Source organism: Drosophila grimshawi, unplaced genomic scaffold (assembly GCF_018153295.1).
Source record: "Drosophila grimshawi isolate 15287-2541.00 unplaced genomic scaffold, ASM1815329v1 contig_44, whole genome shotgun sequence".
Lineage (NCBI taxonomy): Eukaryota > Metazoa > Arthropoda > Insecta > Diptera > Drosophilidae > Drosophila > Drosophila grimshawi.
This window is the reverse complement of record NW_025063240.1, coordinates 15,410,239-15,432,429: the sequence shown is the minus strand read 5'-3', so window position 1 is coordinate 15,432,429 and position 22,191 is coordinate 15,410,239. Positions and strand designations below refer to the sequence as shown.

At 42.0% G+C, this 22,191-nt stretch overlaps 2 protein-coding genes across 3 annotated transcripts in view; one reads left to right on the top strand and one right to left on the bottom strand.

Moving 5' to 3' along the window:
- Nucleotides 1–13,534, bottom strand: part of LOC6556425 (regulating synaptic membrane exocytosis protein 2) — a 54,277-nt gene extending 40,743 nt beyond the window's left edge. For both annotated transcript variants that reach the window (XM_032742760.1, XM_001984085.3), the window contains exon 1: nucleotides 13,450–13,534. The gene's annotated coding sequence lies outside the window, so the exon portion shown is untranslated. The remainder of the gene's footprint in view (nucleotides 1–13,449) is intronic.
- A 4,685-nt stretch (nucleotides 13,535–18,219) lies between these two features.
- Nucleotides 18,220–21,952, top strand: LOC6556522 (nardilysin). The gene is made up of 2 exons (XM_001984086.3): nucleotides 18,220–21,500; nucleotides 21,555–21,952. The coding sequence occupies exons 1-2, from the start codon at nucleotides 18,262–18,264 to the stop codon at nucleotides 21,640–21,642; spliced, it is 3,327 nt and encodes a 1,108-aa protein (XP_001984122.2). The 5' UTR covers nucleotides 18,220–18,261; the 3' UTR covers nucleotides 21,643–21,952.
- The last annotated feature ends 239 nt before the right edge of the window (nucleotides 21,953–22,191 follow it).

Genomic DNA, 22,191 nt, shown 5'->3' with positions numbered 1-22,191 from the left:
CTCCACGTGGCATAAAATCCTTTTTACATTTGTTTCCCACTGCTGGATTTGAGCTGTCAGTTTCGCTCCCATTAAGCACATGCAATTCATTGCTGTCTCATATAAAATGCAATCGAAATACATATATCACGTGCACGACTTAATTAAATTGTTGCGATGTCTGGTTTGTAGACAAACGACCAAAATTGTGTATTTTCAGTTATAAATTGTGTTAAAGTGCATTTTAATTGAGACTAATGTGATTGCTGCCCGAGCTATTTTTATTCTTTTTGCATTTACCTATATGCATAATTTTTGTGCAGGGCTTTGCTAATTGCGTTGATGTTGCGTCGCCATTAAAATCAACATCAATCATCATAATATATGATTATTATTAAGAGAGACATGGCACACAGAAAAAAGCATGTACAAACGAATTGCTTTTGATGTTGTTGTCGCACAGCATGACGTATACGCAATATGTGACGATATACACATGTTGCGCATACGCCGCATGCGACGCCTTGAAGTGACTTTGGCAAATCATTTTTCTTGTTAATGCCTTTAACATGATTATTAATCAAGCACACACACACACACACCGATACACTCAACCTTCACCCAGACTCATATACAAACAGAGTTGAACCAAAGTAATTTTGTTATTGAATCCGGCAATTTAAATGGATCCGCAAGCACCGGCAATGGAGAAGCAATAATTGTTGTGGTTTGGCTTGCCAGCAACCGGATAGATGATGCCATTATTCAGCCGCATTTGCCTTGGCAAGCAACTTGCTGGTTGTCTTTGGTCGGACTGGCATATTGGCTTGTGGCTTACTAACCGTCCCTCAGCAGGCGACGCATATTGTTCAAGGCTCAAACCATCCTAATCCCAACATTTATAATGCTGTATGTATACAGCAAATCATACCACACCCACACACATACACACACTAAATATATATAAATAGGTATATAGGTTGCTTTCGTACATAATCATTTATATAAACGGGATGTGCCTCTTTCTCTATGTAAGATGTTGCGCACAAATTACCTGTGCGATTTGATTTCATTTCCTCAGCAGTTGACGATGTTGCTGCCATTATCAAGCTGCTCGACTTGTGTCGTTTATTTGTTGGCCTGATTCGGTTTCGGGAATTATATTTTCGTGGTTTCACGTGGACGCAGACATCGGATGAAAAATGTGTATGAACTGGGAACGGATTCATGGCATGGCATTCGACAGCTGTCGAATTGAAAATGTGGCAGATAAATCAAATATAAGGTGCGATGATGCATAAATCACTCAAAACCGGATTCAATTGCAGCACAGTTCAAATAACACCGAAAACAAGAGGAATGTTTGAGCATTACAAGCTTAACCGCAGGAGAACATTTTGAGAATTCATTCAACATCATTTCAATTTAATTAAGCATAGTGCATTATATTTGAAGTAATTGAAATTCTGGTTTGAAGCATATACAAATATTTGCAAAAAATTTGTGCAGATGGAAAATTTCAGCTAATACCACATGAAAGTAAAAATGTTGATATAGACTTATGATTTTTAATAATTGATAAGTGAAAAATCTTATAGCAATAGACTTCGAGTTCCTTGCTTGCAAAAAGTTTGCTGTTTGAATATAAAATTCTTTAAAAAGGTATTCAGATTGCACAAAGTACGCAAATAATTTAGAAATATATATTTTCAGTTGGTACAAATTATCAGCATATCACTCTAAGTGTATATTAAGTCCACAAAGTCCGCACTAAGTCGTATTCAACAAGAAAAATATATTTTCATCGTTAATTTCTTGGCTAACTGGGAAAAGTTTTTGCCGCTTTGGCATTTGCGGCTGTTGCCGTTATTCTCATAATTATCAAAGTTGGTCAACTGCGCTGCTCTGGCGGCCCGCTCTAACTCTGCGGTCGATTCCCATTGGGCAAGGGCGCTGACAATGACGCATCCCGTCCGCCCACAACGCCTTGAAGTATGCACTTCATTACTAAGTGGAAGAATGGAAGAGTGGAAGAGGGGTTTCCAGTTTCCAGTTTCGAGTTTGTATTGTGCCAGGCAACAACTAATGATAGTGTTGGCATAATTTGAGCGCGGGACATGCTCATTATTGCGCAAAGTGGCGTATTTCAAGTTGTACGCCAAAAACTTTTGCGGCAGCGCTGCAAAAGTTGATTTAAATTAGTAAATTAGAAAATGCCTAACAGCTGCGCAGCGTGAAGAGACAGCACAGATGCAGAGTGAGAGAGCGGGACTAGCCGCAACGTGCAAAGTCAGCTGGCGTTGGCGGAAGTTGTCAATGTCAATGGCAGCAATAATAGCAGCAGCAACAGCGTTTCCCCCTTGTCCAAATTGCACATACAAAAACAAGGGCATAAATTACACAAAGGCAATGGGAAAGTTTTGTCCGAAAGTCTGAAGTTTCATCATGTTGACAAGAGTCCAACTCCAAGACCATTTTCAACAGCATCAAATTCGTTGAAGCACATGAGTTGAAACTTTGACTAACATGCCCAAATGTATGCAGAGCGAGACCGAAAAATTATGAAGTACTACCAGACATACAGAACATCGAAGGGAAGGAAAAAAGAGACAGAGAAATGGAGACAGAGACAGAGACCGAGAGAGGGAGGAAGATATACGTTATGTACGTGCCAGCTAGGCACCGATAGCGACTATACCGAGTAAAGTTAACTCAGTCCGCAGCCACGTAAGCACTTCGATTCTACATGAACTTGTTTTTGTCCAATCAACAATAAAGCTATATACGTTTATTTATATATATATATATATATGCATATATCTATAGCCATTCTTTGGTGTTGTTGCTCAGTTGTTTGTCTGAGCTCAGTGAAGTGTGCCTAAGATATTTGTGCCTGATATGCGTCGAAGTAATTCGAGTGGAGCCGTCGTTGAGGCTTTAAGTGCGAATATGGGTTTTGGGCGTGAGGACGAACATGCTTATACATATATTTGTATGACTATATCGGTTATAGAGAGACTAGCCGATTACTTTGTACTAATAGAGTAATAACCGTGGCTCAATCTTTTCACTGAACTTTTACAATAGAATACAAATACATACAATGTATTGTTTTGCATCCTGTCTAATGAACTGCCTGTGCTGGCAGTGCCTCTGCTTCCTGGCAACGGAAGTAACCCGAAGACACGTGCGCACCGAAATTCATCAAAAAATAAAAGAGAATATTACAACAGATTCATATCGTATGAGAAGTATGTAGCTGAGTGTGCCAAAAATTGTCCAGGCAGCTTTAAGTTGGTGTGCTGAATCTTGTGATTGCTGTTGCCAAATCAATGTGCTCTGAACACCACAGTAAAAATTAATAGCTTGAACATTTTACGGCTCTGCACTGACACAAAGTTTCCTAATCTAATGATAAGTTATTGGCAAGCGATGGGAGGGGAAAACTGAAAGGGTGTTGCACGCTGCAGCGGTATGCACCTGAGTGAGGCACAAAGGCACTGTGGACTGCCTCACGCATTTTATCTCCGCTCTTTTCTGCTTTGGCACTTGGTTTTCTGTAAAAAAAACTGGATTCATTGGCCCTTTTTATACGTTACACCCATTAAAAATGAGTAAAAAGGGTATTTTGTTTTATTATTTTTTATTCATCTGTGCCTGTGAATTCCTTTAGAGTGTTCAGGGTATATTGTAGTCGACCTCACTCGACTACAGCATTGATACTGGTTTTGTTTTGGTGTTATGGCCAGTTCACGGCCTCGGCTCAACACATATCCTAGTCAGCGAGGCGTGTGTCCTTTTTTTGTCTGATCCTTTTTTTTATTTGCCCTGCGGGTACGAAGCCGAATACTGTGAAAGCAAGTTTCACAAATGATTTCACATTTTTGCATAAATAAATGTCAAGTGTGCGTCGAGGTGCGCTGAGAGTTACTGACAGCTTTCTAATAAACATAGTGAAAAAAAGGATAATCAGCGCCACAAGAAGGATATGACGCCATACCAGCCCGAGCACGAGCAACAAGTTTAACAGATATGTATCTTTGAGTTTTTGTGGTTGTGTGTGTGTCCGCTTGTGTGTGTGTGTGGTGTCCACTTCAGCGTAGCAATAATAATAATAACCTTGGCTGCCATGACGCCTCGTATTTTTCAATGTGACGCTTCAAGAGCCTGGAAAAACGAGACTTTCTCATATATGAAAATGACAATTTCCATTGCCACTACAAAGGCAAGAGGACGGCCTCCTTCCCTCTCTGTCCACCGCTTTCTGTATCTATCTCTTTGCCTCTCTGTCTATCTCATTCTCTATGACTCTATGTGTTCATTGCTGTGTAGGTTCTTTGGTTATTTTAGGATTGCCTGGCAACGGCGCTGGCAATTTTAATAATGTTTACTTAAGGCGCAGCAGCCTAGCTTGTGTGTGTGAATAAATAAACCAGCAGCCAGCAGCAGAGCCAGCAGTAGCAGTAATAGCAGCAACAGCAGCAACAGCAGCAGCAGCAACAGCAGCAGCAGACAAGTGTGGCACAAAGGCGCCACAGAGCAAGTATGGCATACTTATGCCGACCAGACAAGGGCCCGCAACTTGAAGCTAGGTGCAGCGAAGCATGCCAAATGACAGCTGCTTATATTGTATCTCGTAAATGGCAGCAGCTTAACAAGCTGCTCATGGAATGCAACTAAGAAACGCAACACACAAAGTGTCACTTTGCACAGAATATGGCTTGGTAAATCTCTGCTGCCGGTTGTCTTCTCTTTGGGATTTTGTTATGACAATGTCTGTTTAGGCAATAAAAACTGTTATTTATAGTGCGAGCTTAAGCTGCTGTGTGCAAAAGTCAAATTAAACCTTTCTAAGATTTAGCTGCAGCTGTTGCCTAATGAGCGGATTAAGTGGTCTGCCACGAGCTGCCGGCCAGTAGCCCGCTGCCGACTGCAATGGGGCACTTCCTTTGCCAGTTCCTGTTCCGGTTTCCGGGCAACCATCCAGTTGACAATGGCCATGGCAATTTAAAATATTTTCAGCGATCATAGATTCAAGGATTCTGCTTGCTTTAAGTTCTGTCTGTATACGCGTTCCGTGTATGTAATATTTAATATGCATCGCAGAGCATTACACACAATACAAAGCGAATGCTTTCTCGATGGCCAAATAAATGTAAATACGACATATGTATAGAGAGAGAGGGAGAGAGACAGAGCGAGGGTAGAGAAAGGGAGAGAGAGAGAGAGAGAGAGAGGGAGAGGCTCTGCGAAACAAAGCAGCAGCCATATCTTTTTATCCTTGGCATCGAATCTGAGCGAATTTGGCACGCATGATGCCAGCAAAGACCCGACTCCTTTGTGTGGCAAAGGATTTGCGTGCCGTGCAGCGCAAGCTGTTTTGGGAACTCAAAAACAGAACAAAGAAAATAAATATATGGTTGTTCATGCGTTTATATTGGAAAATATTGATTTACCTGCTATCAGAGACAGCTGCTACACGTTCAACTTGTATGTACCACACTCACTTCAACGCCCCGCCTCGCGCCGCCCCGCATCACATGATTTGCCTTTATGCTTCTAAATCCGAACATATAAACGCAATAATCAATAGAGATTTGCTGCGGCTTATGTCGCGCACAAAGTGCACATACTGCCAATGGAGACTGTTAGTGGGAAACGTGCGCGTCTCACTGAGATTGACGTTTTGTGGCACATCATGTGGTGCCCCAAAGTTATACTCAACAAGTGCATTTAAGGCCACATCATTAACAGGCGGCCGTTACGCTGACATCTACAGTACGAGTTGTATGCCTATTGTAGTCCTTGCAAATGCATCTGCCGAGTCTGGCAGCAATTACGCAGAATGTTGCAATGACGCGAGCTTCTCAACGAGGCAATTGCCAAATGAGCGTGTCAAGTACCACTTGAGTTCTAGCTTATAATAAAGAAAATAAACAACAAGGACAAAGCTATTCCTTTTTGATATATACAATACCAAAATAGACATTTTCAAATAGCATACATTTAAACAGGGTTCTGCACGAAAATCCAATCAGTTTTAAAGGTTACAAGTCTGTGAAGAATAATTTATCGAAATATCATGATACAATTTTTGTAATTCCGTAATTTTTATAAGAAACCAAAATCAAATACCTGAAGTTATTTTTAGCAAATATTTAGGAATTTTAATAACGAACATCTGTAGCAGGCCACTTGTAATGTTGGTAACAGACTGCTAGTGAAGTAGTAATAAGATTGCAACTTAAAATATGTACATAACTTTGACATCGATGCCGATCGGAATTGAAGAAGAGGAAAAAATTAATCGTTGTGAATAAAGTAAAATGAGCAGAAATAATCTGATTTAGTTTTGTCTGCTATACATCTTATGCCGACCATTGCCTAGTTGTTCAGCTTCCAACTTCTCAGCTTTGCTTCTTGCCTTTCTCCCTGTTTCGAGCACCATTCGATACTTGGGCATGAGACTTTATTTTTAGCCTTGCTTATAATTCACAAAGCTGCCTTCACATTGTATATACACATTGACTTAATAAGTTGACAGCAGACAGCAGCAGTCAGTCAGTGGCATGCTTACACCAACCCTCCCACATACGCACGCAGCGAAAGAATTGAGGCAACATTATTTTACTGCTGCCGTTGTCTACCCCATCCAACTACTCAGCGATTCGCTCATATTTCACATGTTGATTTTGCTGCCTCACACATTCATACATTTTTTGCAGCAAGGTCTCATATTCTTAGCCAATTTAAAAAATTGCTATCATTACGCATACGCAGCGTTGTCAGCTGCGTCTTTAATTAGCATTTAAAACGTTACCCAGGCAGTCAAATTTAGTTGCAGAATTATGCTGGCATTTAAATACGAACAGATTTCATTGTTTCACACAATAATAAAGCTCATAAAATCTACTAACTGATTCTGTGCCATGACAACTATGACATCCTCCCCATTTGCTCCCCTAACTCGGAGCAGGGAAACCGACATTTTGACTGCCTGTTGCGTGTGCCTGGTAGGTGGCCATTTGCTTGTGCAAAATTTTACTTTGCGCAAAATTATGCAAATTGGATGTGCGTTTTGTGAGGATGAAAAATGCGTTTACTTAACACTGCCTTGCTGCCGTCCTGTGGTGCCATGTGTGTGTCTGTATATCCATGTTTGGTTGTGTGTGGGCGTGTGTGGTGGCTGCACCGCATGCCAAGCACTGAGCAAACAGCACAACTGCCATTTGCCGTCCTGGTCCATGCTTAGTTTTGTGCAAGTTTTTGGACAGCAAGCAAAGTGCAAAACAAACACAGCAGTTAAAAATAGTTAAAACAAACAATTTGCATCACAAGTTGAGCAGCAAACATTTTCATAGTACTATTCTTTAAAGTTATGGCGACTCGTTAGTTGGGCAACATTAACCATGAATGATTATCTTTAGTTTTGTTTTATTTTTTAGGGTAATTTTTTAGGTAAGCTGCTTTTTACGTATTGTATTATTTTAAAATCTGTATTAACTATTACATTATTAAATGATTATTATATACATAGCGTGGTTGATGCTGTGAAATTCTTATCAACTTATATTACCCCTTTTAAACTGTACTTACATTTTCTGTTTACAGTAGAGCCTTTAATCAATAAATAACATTCTATTTTAGCCATCTTATTTATAACTTAGTTTTTACTTTTTATAACCAAGGCATCAGGCAAACAACACGATTATGGGCGTCTTAATCTGATCAAAGTGCGGCAGCTAAGAAAACAACGCAACAATTTTACGCCAAATGAAAGAACAACACAAAAATTGTGCAAACTTTTGGCCGTTGCCGGCGCTTGTGGTGGCAGTTGTGGCTCAGAGGAAGCAACCAGCTGCCAGCTATACACACATGAGCACCCTCGAAAGCGGAAACCACGCATACACAGACTGAGTTATGCACACACACACACACACACACACTTAAATGAAGCCCAATAAACTGCTCATTATTATGCAAAGTTTTTCTTCTTTGCGTTATCTGCTTAGGCGGAAGTTGAACGAGAGCTGCAAGTCCGAGCAGGCAAAAGCAACAGCCGGTTTGCCCATACTTGGCCATATGGCATAATTGGCGTACTGTGGCCCACTGTAATCGGAATAGCCACCCCTATAGAATGATATATGAGGCGTCTGGTCTGTTCGCGTTTAATATTTCATTTGGCAAGCACACTTAAGGGATTTTGATACTGGGCTGCAGCAAACGCAAACAAAAAAATTACTGCACATAACATTTATTTTGCAGTCGCATAAAATATAAAATTCAATTTGAAAAGCACAAAAAGCCATCCAATTTTGCAAAAAAAAAAAAAAAAAACGGTTCTTAATGCGTCGGAACATTTTCACGTACCATGGAAAATGAGTTGAATGTCGAGGCAAACAGCAGAGGAAGCCGAACCACTGCCCAAAAAAAAATAAGCGCAAAATATATGATTTATGTAGGGGTCTAAGCGTAATGTACGCTTTGGTTTTTCTTTTTTTAAATATTTTTGAAGTCTGCTATACAGCAGGGCCTTTGCAATCAGCATATGCATGGCCTCGTGTTTCCTCTCCTCCTTCCCCTAACACACACACACACATACATATACACACACACACACACACATACATATACACACTCACACACACACACGCAGACACCCTAAAGACACACACACAGAGGCACAGCCAAATAAACAGTCAAATGTGTCTGCTGGCAACAAAGCGCCGTTAAACATGCCAGTAAAAACACACCCAGCAAACCGCGTAGAACCACAACAAAAACAAGTAACAAGAAGAAGCACAACAAAATGTACTCGTAATTGCCTCGTTTCATTTTTAATAACTGTCAATCCTTTGGCATTTGGGCGCGCCAGTTGCCAAACTGACAAAACCGCTCGTAACTTACGCTCAGCATATGAGCGACAACCACAATAACAACAACAACAATAACAACAACAACAACAGCGACAAATAACAATACTAATTTTTGGCCAGGAGCTGACTACAACCACAGAAACTCTGCCAGAAATTTTCCACATTGGGTACAGCACATTATTCACATGCACAGTAAGAAAAACCATAGATAATTTTGGTTAAACTTTTTGTAGAACGAAGTACGACTGTTGTCAAAATCTGGCCAAGGTCGGCAGACAACAAAACTCTTAAATTAAGAGCATTTGAAATAACAAAATTTAAATATTTAAGAGCATTCACATATCGAATTGTAAAAGTCCGTAATACTTTTTTCCATTTTTTCCAGCGTTTGCGGGAAAACTTTGTGCATTGCTCGCTTGATAAATGTTTGTCTCAACTTTTCGCCAAACTGTTGCTCTGTTTAGCTCAGGTCCCAGTTTTCAATGTTCGGAGCTATGTAACCAAGCGGTATCAGCGAGCCACAGCGTTGTGGTCGAAAAAAAAGCATCGAGTTTTGCAGAAAAAAAAAAAGAGAAATAGAAATTTGCGTAAAACTTTAAGCAAACAAGTTGCCCAGGGCTGCCCAGGGCTGCACTGGCCTTGGCCATTCAGGATTTCGCCAATGTACTGTGCTGCCAGTAAGCAATTGGGGCAACTAGCTGGCAAAGAAGCTATGAGCCGAGTTGAGAAGCTGTCAAAACTTCGCTTGGTTGCCATCCATCTCAGTCCTTATTGTGTTGTTGAGCATGCTTAACTTTACATTAAGTAAAAAAATTCCTCAGATTCTTCAATGTATTATTATTTTTGTTTATGCTTTTTAAGTTTTGCAAAGCTTTCGTTGCACAGATTAATCATTTCCAGTGCACGGGGTTACCGGATCAAAATGCCAAATAGAGCCCTTGGGCGCCAATTACATTAATCAAAGCATAACACCGAGGCCTGGACTCAAATATTTCATTAGATTACAAGCCCGAAATCCACTAGAACTATGACAATTTTGATGCAGAGCGCAGTCAAACAATGCGCCAAAATGGTGTTTGCTTAGGGAAGGCGACAGGTTGGGTGCCACGAGCCATTATCAGCTGCTTTGCAGAGATTATAGTGGTAAAGAGGCAAAAGAGGCAAAAGAGGAACGAGATGAAGGGGCCAAGGGCGCTGAGCTGGGCATGGGTCAGGGACGCGTTTAACAAAAATGTAAACAGGCAGCTAGGCCTGGCAGCACCTCAGTTAACCACCTTTGTCTGAACCTGTGTATTAGTGTGTGTGTGTGTGTGTGTGTGTGTGTGTGTGTGTGTGTGTGTGTGTGTGTGTGTGTGTGTGTGTGTGTGTGTGTGTGTGTGTGTGGATGTGCGGGTGTTTGCCGGATATTAAGTTTAGTCCGCGTAACTGTAATGGTAATGCCAACAGCCGGCGGCCAACGAAATCCAGCTGAAGCACCCAAAAATACACACACACACACACACACACACACACACACACTCTGATACACAAAAATACGAGCAAAATGGCGCACGGAAATTGTAAAATTTGTTACATTTTCTTTGGACCTTAGCTGCGGCGCGGATTTTCTTTTGCATTTATATGGAAATTATTTTATTATGCTAAGCAAAGAAAATCTTAAGCAGCAACAACTACTAAAAGGACATGCCTTAATAATTTAAGCCAACAATTTGTTTGCTTTTACTTGTAAATGTACACTGATTTCGGGCATTTACTTTGCATTTGATTTGTGCAGCGAATGTGATGCAACTCGAGCAACTCGTAATATCTACATGCATATGCAAATGCCTGAAACGATGGTAGATGCTAGAAAACGCTGCACACTCTGAGCAAATATTTTAATTGAAAATTGCAGAGCCGCATCAAGTAAATAGGAGTGCCAGCTACTGCATACGACAAGTTGAAAACTGATTGCATGACTGAGTTATGTGTGTGTCAGTTGGTGGGTGAATGTGTGTGTGTGTATGTGTGTGTGGCAATGGGTGTGGTTGAGGGTGTACACCTTTCAATTAGAGCCCCTTGATTTTTGCATAAGCCTGCACTTTATTCCACTGCTGCAAAAAATATCTGCATGAATAATAAACTGGAAAAGGCAGCGCTGGCCAGAGCATGCCAAAAGAAATTAAATTAATTAAATTCCGCTCACTTATTGCATGTTCTGCGTTCGACAGCCAAACAATTTGTGTTGCGTAAAATACGGTAGAAATGCATTGGAAAAAAAACCAGAGACAAATGTGCAAGTTATTTAATAAAGTAAAATAAATATTTGTGTCTGCAGCCATGAAAGCGGTACGAATGGCACACAAAAAATTGTATTTAATATTTGGTGTTGATGCTGTTGCTATTGTTTGCCTGCCACAAAATGTAATTTCGGTGAGCGCCGCTTGCAGTCACCATTAATGATTTTTTAATAATGCGCTTTTTAAATTTAAATTCGCATATAAACAGTGGCGTATGTGGCTAAATAAGCTGTGGTAGACATAAGAATTGGCTTGTCGTTTTGGCCAAAGTTAATTAATTTTCTGGCTACAGCTTCAAATATAAATCAGAGCATAAAAGTAACAACAGCAAGGAAAAACAATAGTAAAGAGCCTCACTCAACAAAAGGCTTAAGCAGCACACACATGTATAACTGTGTCCTAATCCAGGAACAGCACAAGGATATGCCCCAAGCGTGTACAACATTTTAAACACTTTGACTTGGCAGACATTAATGAATATACACATATATGTATTTGATATATGTCAGGCAAACTTTACATTTAAAGAGACAGCAAGCGATCCAAATGGTCTGAATGGCTGAGAGAATGAGAAAGATACCAACAGTAGTTTAAAATGCCATTAAATGCCGAGAGATGGGCAGCCTATCAGTCTACTGACATATCTCATGGTAGCTCCCTCTCATTGAGTGTGTGTTGGTTTGTGTGTGTGTGTGTGTGTCGATGGAGGTGGGGCAGGCTGTCAGCATATATAACTGTTGCTGTCAGGATTATGGCTTGTCATATTATGTCTTATGGTGTATTTTATTTGCATTCAATTAAAACGCACGTGTCACTTGCCTGCGCATATAAATTGCTAACAAAATGAGGCAGAAATTTATGCAAATCAGCACAAAAGGCTGGAGAACTTTTTTGTGTATGTGTTGTTAACTTTTTTATGCCTTATGCCAAATGAGTTTAAGCCATAAAACAGCCAAACAAAATTCAAAACAACTTTTCTACGCAACGTCATGCCAAAGAGCAAAGCATTGAGGAAATATTCTTTATAATGATGGAAAAAAGCGATTCAAAAATTACTGTAAATACCAGAACTTTTTTCAAATACAATTGTGGCACCAATTGTGGCAGCAATTGTGGCGCTGCGCAACCACTGCATCATTAAATTTAGTCATTATCATTACAATTATAAATTGTAATGTCTGTGACCCAAATATGGGGCGCATAAAATGCTTATTACGGGATTGATAAGAATCTAAATTAAAATGCCATCATAAAAACACTTTGGCCCCAGACTTTTGGTCAGGACAGGTGCAGACGCACACCAAATCGCTGTGGGGATTAGGCGGCCAAGAGTAATGACAGTTTCCGTGGCACTACCTACCATTACGACTCCAATTCGCAGTCTGGCTAAATGTTGCTCGAGGGAGCCGTGGACTTGTGTTAGTTGAAGCGTAGCCGTAGCCGTCGCCGTAGCAGGAGTCATAGCCATTGTGGTATTAGGCAAACCTCATACCAGCACGGCTTATTGCCATCAATATGCCAGGCCAGTCACGTTCAGAAAGTCTTAATCGAAGCTCGCACAGCTGCTGGACAAAACTTAAAGCTCATTAATTTTAAGGGAAAAACTGTTTTTGAAGAGGAATCCCCATTTGATTTAAGATCTTGACGTCTGTCGACTGGTGTCTGGAGTCTGGTGCCTGGCAAATTACTAACTTAATTATAAATTAATTTTCTAACAAAGCATAGGATGCTAGACAAGGCGATGCCAAACATCAAAGTATCAATAATTAATCGCCTCGGTAATGTTTTCAATTTCTTGCTTCATTAGTTGGCTTCTTTTGGACCTTCAAGACATTTGAGGGCCACAAGCCAAGGGCTTTTGTTTGGCTAATCCCTGAGAGTAGGTGTCCTGTGGGAGAGAGAGCAAAACGTAGTTTGGCTAAGCTTGCCTAATACATTTCGTTTAATTGCAAAAAACTGGACCAGAAAATCAATATGCCCAATGCGAAATGTTTTCCGTGACGATCGCTAAACAATCGAAAAACCGAAATGAGTTATGTCAGTTGAGAGGATGTGAGTGCGCGTATAATATTAAATAGATTTATATGCGGCACATGATGGCCGCATCAAGTATTGAGGCATTGGAGCAAGCGGAAATAAAACTGAAACCGGACGTGAGCCTGACGACGACCACGCCGGAAATTAAACTATTTGTTAGCGAGCCTTGTCCATAAGGGCGTCTTATGCTCACAACACAATTGCTGACAAGACCGAAATAAATCAAAACAAAAATCATGAAATGAAAAAGAAAAATACAATTGTTATTATAGATTTACCTGTTCCTGCTCCAGGCCAGGTTTACAGTGTCTTCCTACACTTTGTTTGCGTGGCTCGGTGTTATATATCGTATATATATATTCGTTTTTTTATTTTATATATATATATATATATATATGTGTATTTATTCTTTCGTTGCACTTGAGGGTTTTTACGTGCGGGTGCTTGTAAAATTTTTGAAATGGCGTATAATTTTCAACACTTGGCTGCCACTTGAAAGTTTCTGCATTCGTTTTTTGTGTGTTTAAGTTTCTGCAGCTTCTTTTGTTGGCCAGAAACACACACACACACTGACACACAATCAAGCTCACCGTCTCACACGCACACAGTGACACTCACACACACACAGCCACGCACACCTTGACGTGTGAAGTGCTAGAAAACATTGCAGAACGCAGCGCCTTCAAACGCAGCTCAGCTTCACAATCTGCTTTTTCAAACTGCGGGCAGCTTCCGCGTCTTGTGTCCTGTTCACGAAACGGCTCAACTCGAACTGTAACGACTCTCAGCTGCTGCGGCCGCAGCTAGTCAAGTCCTTCGCTCTTTCTCTCTCTCTCTCTCTCTCTCTCTTGTTAAATGGCGCTCGCTCTCCTACGCACCTTCGTGCCACTGGAAAGTGCTCCGTTACCGAGTGTGTGGGACTGGTTCGGCGTAAAACCAGCTGGCCCAGCATTAAAAAGTAATATCAATTTCCACCTTGCAAACAGCGTCGCAACGCGAAAGCAACAGCTAAGCGATTTCCCAGGATGCAGCAGCGCCCGTGTCCGTGGCTGTGTGACTGTGTGACTGTGTGCCTGTGTCTGTGTCCGTGCTGTCACTGGGGCCCCGCCTCCTGTCGCCTACGCATTTGTGTTAGGTGCGCGTGCTCTGCACGTTCCGCAATGTCTACACCGCAGGATGTGGAGAGTTTTTCCATAATTGTTGCATGCGATGATGTTGCGTATACGCCAAGGTGAACAATCATTTTGCTTGCAACGGCAGCTATTCAATAAAATGATAAATTAAATAAAAAACGAGCTTCAATTTAAATAATTATAATTTTTAATACGATTTCAAGATATAATGAAAATTATAACTTCACTGAATAACTAAATAGTACAGTAAAATATTAAAATAAAAATGGAGACAATGAATATATAAAATCAATAAAATTAAATTAAATAAATAATAAAAATGCATATTTAAATATGTAAAAAGTTATGCTTTCGCTGAGTGCAACTTTTACAATGGTGCAAGTAAAACTTAATTTCTCTTACTGGCCAATTTGAATGGCAGGGAAATGCGTTTGACGACTTCCACTTGGCTTTGTATTCATTCTGAACAAAAACTAAAGGATACAGTGGGGTTCAGGCACACATACACACACAAACACAGAAAAAAGCGCAACAGGACCATAATAATTGCGCGTTAAACATGTGCCAAGCGTTGCGAAGAGCAACAGTCTGAGAGAGAGAGAGAGCGAGCGAGTGAGAGAGCGAGAGAGCCCGCAACGAATAGTGAAAGCCGAGCAAAGCCGAAGCCCGGAGAGCGCGCCTGGAAATGTTCAACTGGTTGCGTTTTTGCAAGCAACAGGATATGTTGGAAGCCTGCAAAAACATCGACACAACAAAAACATCGCAGCCAAGGCAATATACAATAACAACAACAAGAACAACAGTGAGGGGCAGGCAAGTTGACTGGCTGACTGGCTGGTTGGCTGACTGGTTGGGCCGACAGGGACCGCAGGCAGGTGGGTGGGGAGGGCGGACGGGCCTACAAACAGTCGCGTGCTTAAAGCCTCAATACGAAAACAATTTGAGAGCGCACAATAAAATTGAATGGGCGCAAGAAAGGACGAAAGGCAACAACAAAAAAGGACAAACAAAAAATGTGAGGAGGCAGCAGAAAAAATGTGCCAACATATATACAAAAAGAGAAAACGAAAAAAAAAAAAAAAAACAGAAAACACGAAGGAACGTTGCGTGTGAAAGGAGCAGCGCCTGTTGAAGGACGAGTGGCCATTAGAAAGCTGCAAAAGCGAACGCCCAAAAAGTTGGCAATGTTTACAGGTAGCCAGTCAGCCAGTAAGCAAGGGTGTATTTGTCTTGCTGCTGTTCGAAGGACACAGCAAAAGGTACGCAGCGTGTGTCGATTAAGATGCTGAACCATTGTTGGTGCTGTTGCTGATGTTATTGGGATTGCCATTGGGTCGTGACAGACGGCGAGACGCCTGAACCGGACACGAACTCGACCCAAAACCATGTGAAGCGCTGAAGAGCTGTAGCTCTGCCTGTCAGCTTATCAATTTGTATGCCTGCAGATATTTATTTATGAATATCCTTTGGATGCGTAAGCGTCGGCTGTTGCGTGCAGGAGACAGCGCTCACGCCTTTATGCCCGCCACTCGCAACGAAATGCCGCGTAATCCTAACGCATTCCTGTGGGTCCTTACGTCCTTGCGTCCATGCGTTCAACCAACCGTTTTCTCTACACCCCACCTTCTCATACTTGCACTCTCTCTTTAGCTTTCTCCTTCGCACATTGCTGTGACGCTTTCTGCGCTAGTCTGCGATTTCGTTGAGTCCTTTCTTAATTTTATTTTTATTGCAGATTGATTTTTTCAGATTAAGTTTATTTTGTTGCCTTGCTGTGTATGTTGTTTGTTGTTTGCCTTCGCTTTAGGTCGCTTATAAAAAAAAACGTTGCCTACTTTTTGGGGGTACATTTTAATGAAATATGAGACCAATTGAGCTGTTTTAAGCAAACTTCTGCTTCAATTAACAATGCAAGCAACGCCAGCAAAATAACCATAACCAACATGCAAACAGAAAACCACATCCAACCATTTACAACAGCAACAACAAAAAAACTCAAAGTAAAAGTAAAACACTTTCATGCAAATGTTTTTGTATAACCAAGAAATATTTTTAACATACTACACACACACAGACACACACACACACACACGCAAACACAGACACACACTCAGAATCGTGCGTGATAGTCCTGCGGCAAAAGTTTTTACTATTCGTAGCGTAGAACAAACAAAATCAAACCGAGCGCAACAAAGTACACAAATATTTACCTATGTACATACTCACTATATATATATATATATATATATATATGTATAAGCGAATATGGCTGTCTGACTGTGTTGGTATACGGTCACTTGGTAAAGTCATAAAGGTAACGGGTAAAACGGATATGGCGGCAGAGTGCGACACGTTCAACGAAGTTGAAGTCCATTAGCGTGAAGCACTGCAAAGTTTGCAACAATAAACTGTAGCACGTGCAACAGATCAACGAAGGGGATGTTAAAATAACAATGGTATCCGATTAATTTAGTATGCATAATAAACTTTAGGGTTGTAGAGGTGGCTTTGAGTTACACATTGCCATTTTAAAATCGAATATTTCCTCTTTTAATGCAGCTTGTGGCTTGCGTCGTGTCAACCATATTTAAATAGACAGTAAACGATTTTAAGTGGACTTCACATTAACTGGGATTATTCTATTTGCTCTGACATTTTGTGTTCTTTTTCTTGCATCATATGTTCAAAATGGCCATTACCAGAGCAATCAACAATCGATAGCAATGCTAACTGGTATTGGTTGCTAATTGTCTGCCAGCAAATTGGATTCAAATTCTATTAAACTGTCAGACAATGCAAATGCAACTAAGACTTTCGTCTAGTCGAGTGCACAAAATGTTCACTTGCCCAAGGCTTGTACAATTGAAGGCTTAAGCTCAGTTTCCATTTGCCATGACATTCAATTAATGCATCCTCAGTCAGATGAGGGGTGGCAGGGCAGTGCGTAGGCAAGACGTAGAGGCTTGTCTAATGCTTTAGAGCCTCTCAAATGCAACAATCCAACAACTTCATTAAATAGCGGCCATAAAGTAAGATACGTTAATGAAAGTGCTTGCAGTTAAAAACTCCTAAAGGCAACTGTTGCATTGAATGCGTATAATGAGCAAAGAACAAAAAACTTGAGTGTGCTCGACTAGAAGATACACTATGCTTAGGTGTGCCTGTTAAGCACTTAGCAAAAAGTTATTTTAAAAAACACTTTGGCAAAACTGAATGAATTTAGATAAAATTGATTTAGCGTTTGGAAATTGCCAATTCAGTTAATCACTGTAGAAACGTTTTTGATTAAAAAATATGCTCAAGTCTTTTGTTAACTAAATGGCATAATATATAGTCGCTTCCAGTCTCTCCATTACTGTTTCCGCTTTGTTCCCCCTCAATCGAGGTGTTAGCGGGAGTAGACAAAACAACAAGCAAACAGAGCTTCATTACAATTTTAATTTGGCATTTTAGCTGCCATCCAGCGAGCAGAGCTTAATTAGAGCAATTTGCGAGACAGGATAAGTGTCCTTAGCCTAAGCTTAGACTTGGCCCAATTGCGACAAGTCGAGTTGGTCGCAAATTTTGTTGATTGTTCATTGCAAATAGTTAGCTGCTAAGAGACAGCTGAGGATGGGCAGTGCAAGAAGCTGGAAAACGCGAACTGTTTATCTTATTTTTTTTTTTGTATTTACAGCAAAGTTAATTGAATTTTCACGCCGACAACCTCCAGCTTGCGGCTATTGGCTAAATGTTGACTGGGTGGATATGGGGTGGTGAGTGAGGTAGGTGAATCAGTGGAGGTGGCTTGGACAGTCTCTAAATGTTTTATTTGACATCATAATTAAGTCGGAATAATGCGCATGGAAATTGCTGTCAAGTGGTTCATCATTTATTAGGCAATGGGGCAGTTAACCTTCTGATGGGCTGCCCAACTAAAATTCAAAGTGTTACTGGGAGTTAGTGTCGATCTTAAGAATGCCTTTAAGGCACCGCATTGATCCACGCCACATCCTCAAGCACTGGCAAAAGTATATATCACTACGTTCCAAGGCCACGAGTATAACGCTTATGGATCCGCCTGACAAATCCGAAGGTGATCGCAAGCTCTATCGCGCATTAAGTCTATCGAATGGCCTACGCGCCATGCTCATCTCCGATCCTAGCAAGGGATCGAATGCAGCCTCGCAAACATCTATGCATAGTCCGGCACCGTCCACAGGCACCAGCTCCGACTCATCGCTGGAACACTACAAAGGCAAGCTGGCAGCGTGTGCGGTTATGATGGGCGTCGGCTCGTTCCACGAACCACGTCAGTATCAGGGACTGGCGCACTTTCTGGAGCACATGATATTCATGGGTTCCAAGAAGTATCCGATTGAAAACGCATTTGATTCCTTTGTGGCAAAGAGTGGTGGCTTTAGCAATGCTCATACGGAAAACGAGGACACGTGCTTCTACTTTGAGGTTGAAGAACAGCATCTGGACAAAACACTGGACATGTTTATGCATCTGATGAAGGAACCACTCATGTCCATCGATGCCATGGCCCGTGAGCGCTCCTCAGTGCAGGCAGAGTTTGAGCAGACGCACATGATCGATGAGGTGCGACGGGATCAGTTAATGGCTAGCATGGCCAGCGATGGCTATCCGCATGGCACCTTCAGCTGGGGGAACCTTAAGTCGCTGCAGGAGGACGTCAACGATGAGCATCTGCATAAGACACTCCACGCATTCCGGCGCAAGCATTATGGTGCAAATCGCATGATCGTCTGCCTGCAAGCAGAGCTGCCTCTCGACGAGCTGGAGGCGCTGCTTGTGCGCCACTGCTCAGATATACCGAAGAGTGAGGAACCGGTGTTGGACGCCAGCAAATTTAACTATCGGCACGCATTTCGCGAGCAGTTTTTTCGCGAGGTGCTCCTCGTGCAGCCCGTCGAGGATGTGTGCAAGCTGGAAATCACATGGGTGCTGCCCGCCATGCGACAATATTATAGATCTAAGCCAGATACATTCATGTCACAGCTGCTGGGATATGAGGGTGTTGGCAGCCTCTGTTCGTATCTGCGACAACGTCTTTGGTGCATGAGCATCATGGCTGGCGTCAGTGGCAACAGCTTTGACAATAATTCAATTTATTCTCTCTTCACTCTGTCCATTTATTTGACAGACGATGGCTTCGAGCATCTGGACGATGTCATAGCGGCAACATTTGCCTGGATACGATTGCTCAATGAAAGCAATACGTTGTTTGCCACCTATCAGGAGATGCAACAAATTGCTGCCACAAATTTTCGCTTTCAAATCGAGATGACCTCAATGGATAATGTGCAGAGCATTGCAGAGGCCATCAGGTTTCTGCCCCCCAAGGATGTGCTCTCCGGCACAGAGCTATACTTTGAGTATGATGAGGCAGCGCTGCTGATGGTCAAGCAGCATCTGGGCGAGTTTCGCTTCAACATCATGATCTCCTCGCACATACCCTACAATCAATTGGAGTATGATCGCGTGGAGCCCTGGTTTGGTACTCATTACATGGGCATCGATATGCCCGAGAAGTGGCAGGCGATGTGGCTTAATCCCCAGCCGCATCCCGAACTGAAATTACCGGAGCCGAATCCTTTTATTACCACAGATTTCACAGTGCATTGGCTAGAGGAAGGTAAGCCGCACATTCCACGTCGTCCCAAGGCATTGATCAGAAACGATTTGTGTGAACTGTGGTACCGACCAGATGATACCTTCTTGCTGCCCGATGGCTTCATAAATCTCTACTTAATCACACCAATATTGCGGCGAAGTCCGCTTGATTACATATCGGCTGTGTTATTCACGTACTTGGTGGAGTTTAGCATCGCCGAGAGACTGTATCCGGCTCTAATGGCAGGACTCAGCTACGGACTGGAAACGGCGGATAAGGGCTTGGTGCTGCGTGTCAGTGGTTACAATCAGAAGCTGCCGCTGCTGTTGGAGATCATTATGCAGGTGATGCAAACGCTGGAGATCGATCCCGCCCAAGTGCTTTCCTTCAAAGAGCTGAAAAAGCGACAGCTCTTCAATGCGCTCATTACAGGCAAATCATTGAATCTGGATCTGCGCCTCACCGTGCTGGAGCATATGCGTTTCAGTCTGCTTCAGAAGTATAATGCAATCGATTCGATCACCGTGGATGATGTGCAGAGCTTCAAGGATAACTTTCACAAGAAGATGTATGTACAGTGTCTGATTCAGGGCAACTTCACAGAGCAGGAGGCACGCGATGTAATGCAGAAAGTGCACGACATCTATCACAGTGCCAAGGTAGAGAATCTACAAGAGCAGCATAATCGTCTGGTACAGTTGCCGCTGGGCCAGCACTATCTGCGAGTAAGGACGCTCAACGAGGACGATCCCAATACGATTGTGAGCAATTATTACCAACTTGGGCCGTGCAGTATACGTATGGAGTGTCTGATGGATCTGGTCGATCAGATTGTGGAGGAGCCGTTTTTCAATCAGCTACGCACACAGGAGCAGCTCGGCTATAGCCTTGCCGTTTACCAGCGCATTGGATACGGCATTTTGGCCTACATACTCAACATCAATACCCAGGAGAATAAGCATAGAGCCGATCATGTGGAGGCACGTTTGGAGGCATTCCGCGCCGGCATGCCCGAACTAGTCGCTTCGCTCAGCGATCAGGAGTTTGATGAGGTGCGTGCGACCCTCATCAATGGCAAGAAATTAGGCGATCACAGTTTGGATGATGAGGTCATGCGCAACTGGACCGAGATTGTTAGCATGGAATACTTTTTCAACCGTATTGACATGCAAATCCAAACACTGAGCACCCTCAGCAAGCAAGATGTCAGTGACTTCCTTTTGAATTATGACAAGAGCCATCTGCGCAAGCTATCTGTTCAAGTGATAGGCGCTCCCACAGTGGCGAGACAGTCGCCAAACCAATCCATATCCGATGCCATTGCCGCTAGGCAAGACTCCGTCACTGGGTTGGGCAGACGACCCGGTTCGCTGTCCATGCTGCTGGATGAGGTGCAGCGCAACATATCCGAGGAGCAATTGTTGTTCGAACAGATTGGCGATCGCGTCCACTTGGAATTCATTGGTGAGGGCAACAATCCGGAGCACATCACGGACATAAATGCCTTCAAAAGGAATCTGCACGTCTATCCGTTTATCACAAGCAATCCCAAGCAACATACGACTGGCAACAAATCGTAAGTAAGTGCCAGCGAAATACTGAATGATCGAATAATCAAATGATGACTAAGTGATTATCTAAACGGGATGCAAGCTTATATGTTTGTGCTTATATCAGTCAAGGAGCAAAGGAGCCTCATCGAGTTGTGCCTTAGTTGAAAGCATGCTTCGTCAAGCGTCTTATTTGTAACGCAGTCGCTGAGCAAACACAATTAAAGGACTGGCAACCAACCAACCAAACACACACACACACACAAGTCTCCGCTTCAATGGTGGCTGGCTGGGTGAGAGTGGGGAGCTGTTTTTGCTTTGATAAGCAACTGACGCCATTTTAATAACGCAAATTACAGTCAGCTGTATAAATTTAGTTGGGCTCATTGCTGCGGCAACTGTTGCTGGCACATATTGTTGGGTCTGTGGTGCTCTACATCAACAACAATCAACAACAATGACGCTTCCGAGGAAATAATTCAAAATAATTATATATTTATATATATACGCAAAAATAAAGCAAATTCAGAGAATAATGTGTATGCCAGACTACAGAATACTCTGTACAATGTGTAAGCAATTTAATAAAACAATATTCACAAATGTAGCGCACTTTTGTGCGTTAATGGATATTTGATATGAACTTTTCTCTTTTGTTTTAGTTCTTAATTCTGTTTTTTTCCCGGTGTAGATACATCTTCAACACTTTTAAGAGCT